The sequence below is a fragment of the Mus pahari genome, chromosome 13 (assembly GCF_900095145.1).
Source record: "Mus pahari chromosome 13, PAHARI_EIJ_v1.1, whole genome shotgun sequence".
Lineage (NCBI taxonomy): Eukaryota > Metazoa > Chordata > Mammalia > Rodentia > Muridae > Mus > Mus pahari.
The window spans coordinates 27,819,967-27,823,495 of record NC_034602.1 but is presented as its reverse complement, the minus strand read 5'-3'; the positions used below and the strand labels follow the sequence as shown (position 1 = coordinate 27,823,495).

Here is a 3,529-nt window from a genome sequence, read left to right as displayed (position 1 = left end):
GAGAACAGATTTTTTTAATTTATAATTTTTTATGAGTATGTGAGTTTTGCTTGCATATGAGTACCACATGTATGCCTGGTACCCCCCAAAAAGGGTGTTGATCCCTGAACCTGCAGTTATAGACAGTTGTGATCAAGTCCTCTGCAAGGGCAACCAGTGCTTCTAATCACTGAGCAATCTCTCTCCAGCCCAACAGCAGACTTATGTGAAAAGACAATGCAAGTGGTTTATTACTCAATCAGTCAAGTGTTGACAGGTGCTGCTCAACCTGGAAACCGCTTGTGCTGGCCGTGTTCTAAAGCACCACAGATGGAGCATTAGGATCTGGGATGTCATGGTTTTCACGTGTCCCTAACTAGTAGGAAATCTCTTCTTAAAAAGGCACTTCTGGGCTGGTGAGATGGTTCAGCGGGTAAGAGCACTGACTGCTCTTCCAAAGGTCCTGAGTTCAAATCCCAGCAACCATATGGTGGCTCACAACCATCCATAATGAGATCTGACGCCCTCTTCTGGTGTGTCTGAAGACAGCTACAGTGTACATACATATAATAAATAAAAAAACAAAAACAAAAAAACAAGGCACTTATATCTGGAACTGTCTCACATAACACTAAGTAGGTAACAGGTCAAATCAGGAGCACAATGCTTTGTAAATCAATGCCTCTGTTTCTTTGGCATAATCTATGGCAAATGTGACTTCATAAGATGCCAAAGTATGTAATCAAGATATGAGAAAAAAAATTAGAATCGGTCCATGATATTTATCCAGCTCAGATTTTTTGCTTTTATTTGAAACACTTCGAAAATTGGGAAAAGATGGCACACTTAAGTTGTAAGGAAAAGCAGAAGTGATGCCCACCTCACTTTCTGTCAGTCACTGGGCACAGGGAGCCTACTGAGGAACAGATGCTGGGTAGAAAGCACTCCCTGTGAGAACAGTTGCTGTGCACCTCATGGAGCAAGTGCCTTCACAAGCTGTTCAATCTTAAGAGTGCTTCAGTGGACAGGAGCACTCTGCTTTTCTCCCTGAGTTACAAATGTAAAAGTGCTTATAAAAATATCTAATACCAGCTGGTATAGCAAGAACTCTAGCATCTTGGTTATGCTAATATGACACATGCCATATGTCTTACTATATGACAGAAACATTGCAATTTAGAAACAGGAGAGCCCAGCTGGGTACAGTGAGTGGCACATCCCTTTAACTCCAGCACTTAGAGGCAGAAGTGACTATAGACTAAATTCCAGGATAGCCAGGGCTACACAGAGAAACTGTTTCCAAATCAAACAGGAAGTGAGGAAGGAAGGAAGGAAGGAAGGAAGGAAGGAAGGAAGGAAGGAAGGAAGGAAGGAAGGAAGGAAGGAAGGAATGGAGGGGGGAGGGAGGGAGGGAGGGAGGGAGGACGGACCTGCAATTTTTGACCCAGAAGTCTCCTGTTTGCCAGTTATCTGCTGAAGACAAGAGCTGCACCAAGAACTCTGAAGTCCAGCTGAGCTTTACTCAGGACAAGCACTGAGGCTCCACAGACAGGAGGAGGGCAAGGATTAGATAGGGATGTAACATGAAGGGGCAACCTGTACCTATCCACGAGCTCCTTCACGCCCTCTTTGTCGGGAACCAGAGACTGGTCCTGATCTTCTGCCAGTGGGGTCCCTGCCTGGCGGTATATGCATCGGACCATGTAGCGTACTTCTGACCAATAGTTCTGCAGTTGCTGTGGTTCCCGGTCTGTCTCTGCTGAGATGTCTCTGTGACAACATAGGAACCAGCAGAATTAAGGGAGGTAGTCTACCTAACTTCCCACCAGGTACTCCTTAACTCCGTACTCTGACCCCATATGACAAACAGAGCCCTTGCTTCTACCCTTTGGTGCCTTGCTCCAGGCCAGGGGTACAGCCTTTTGCTATCAACTCCTAACACCCTCCATCACAAGCTCATCTTCCATACCCATTTTTTATGCTCATCTTAGACTCATTTTTCTTTTCAAATTAATATTCTTTTTCTTGAGATAAAATCTTGCTATATATCCCTGACTGCAGTGGAACTTATAGGTAGACAGCTCTGCCTGTCAAGTGCTGAGATTACAACATGAAATAAAAGAGCTGACATTTCTTTAAATTCTAAGAGTTCTCCCATTTTGCTCTTTAAATGGCCCATCTTACTAGTGTTTAGTCTCTTAAGGGCAATTTTGCCTTTTTTGTATAGATTTTTCCTCATAATAGAAAAGTCATGTCCTACTCTTGGGGATATGTCAAACAGATATTTGTCAAAAGAGCCCCATGTCCCAGACAAGCACAACATATTCTTACATATCCCATGATCCTAGCATTAAGTTGCACAACACAATACATACCTACGTTCACTGCAGGCCTCACATGAACAGGCATCTGAGGGCGTGGTGCCTAGCCCTGATGAGGTCATGGTCTGTGTGCCTAGGGCCAGCCTCCCGGCACCACTGGTCTCAGGCTGGGAACCCCCAAGAGATGAGTGAAGGAGAAAATCTTGGCCCTGCTTTAAAAATAGAATACAACAGACCAATTATGTTTATGGCATCAATTGTCTACTGACTTCTTAAAAATGCCTTTTAGAAGCAGATATGACTTTTATCTCAGCACTCAGGAGGCAGAGGCAGGTGGATCTCTCTGAATTTGAGACCAGCATGATCTACATAGAGTTCTAGGACAACCCGAACTACATAGAAAGGCCCTGTCTTAAAACAAAACAAAACAAAACAAAAAACAAAACTGCCTACTAGAAAAATGTTACAACACAAACACTTAAACCTATATAGCAAACCTTTGGAGGAGCTGAAAAGGGACTATCAGGTGACAGTCTACTACACAGCAGCACAGGATGGCCTTGAACTCATTATACAGCCTGCATTTTCTTAAACTCCAGGTTTTATCTGAATCAATGCTGTTCTTACTTCCAAAGGTTTCTACCACCACATGACAACATCCAACAGATTTTACTCAAAGGAAGGGAGGGGGGAGGGGAGAGAGGGAAAAAAAGAAAAGATAAACAATCTTGCCTTGCAGTGCCCTAAATGGCATGTGATAATCATTCTAGTAGGCACTTGAAAAGGTGTGATACGACCACAACTTCCTGAAAAACATAGGCAGTGGGCCCAGAATGGACAAGAAGACGTTAGGTCACTCTAGGCAGACAAGGGGTTAAAGCACTGGAATACACTAATGTCTACAACAGAGCCAGCCTGCTCTGACAACATCCTAACTAAGAGTGCAACACTGAGGCATGGAACAGGTTTCTTTAAGGGAAAGGGTCAGATATGAGAAATGTTTCCTATAGCTCCTGTTCCCTATAGAATACACACACACACACCCCTTTACACTACACTACCCTGAGGCTCAAGAAACAGATACCTCAAGGCTAATGTGCTTCAAAGGTTTGGCACATCGACACTAGTATCAGACTCTGAAGTGGAAGAACTCAAGAACCCAAGAACTTCCTGCCCAAGAGATACAGTAGGGCCGGGCGTGGTGGCGCACGCCTTTAATCCCAGCACTC

The 3,529-nt window shown here is 44.1% G+C and overlaps 1 protein-coding gene across 4 annotated transcripts in view; it reads right to left on the bottom strand.

The window, feature by feature from the left end:
• The window catches only part of Fam193a (family with sequence similarity 193 member A), a 122,046-nt gene that overhangs the window by 68,198 nt on the left and 50,319 nt on the right, over window positions 1-3,529 (bottom strand). For 3 of the 4 annotated variants that reach the window (XM_021210542.2, XM_029545517.1, XM_029545518.1), the window contains exons 3-4: window positions 2,355-2,512; window positions 1,582-1,749 (exon numbers count right to left, since the gene is read on the bottom strand). In XM_021210542.2, the coding sequence (XP_021066201.1) occupies window positions 1,582-1,749; window positions 2,355-2,512 (326 nt within the window). The remainder of the gene's footprint in view (window positions 1-1,581; window positions 1,750-2,354; window positions 2,513-3,529) is intronic. The other variant, XM_021210541.2, reaches the window with a different exon arrangement.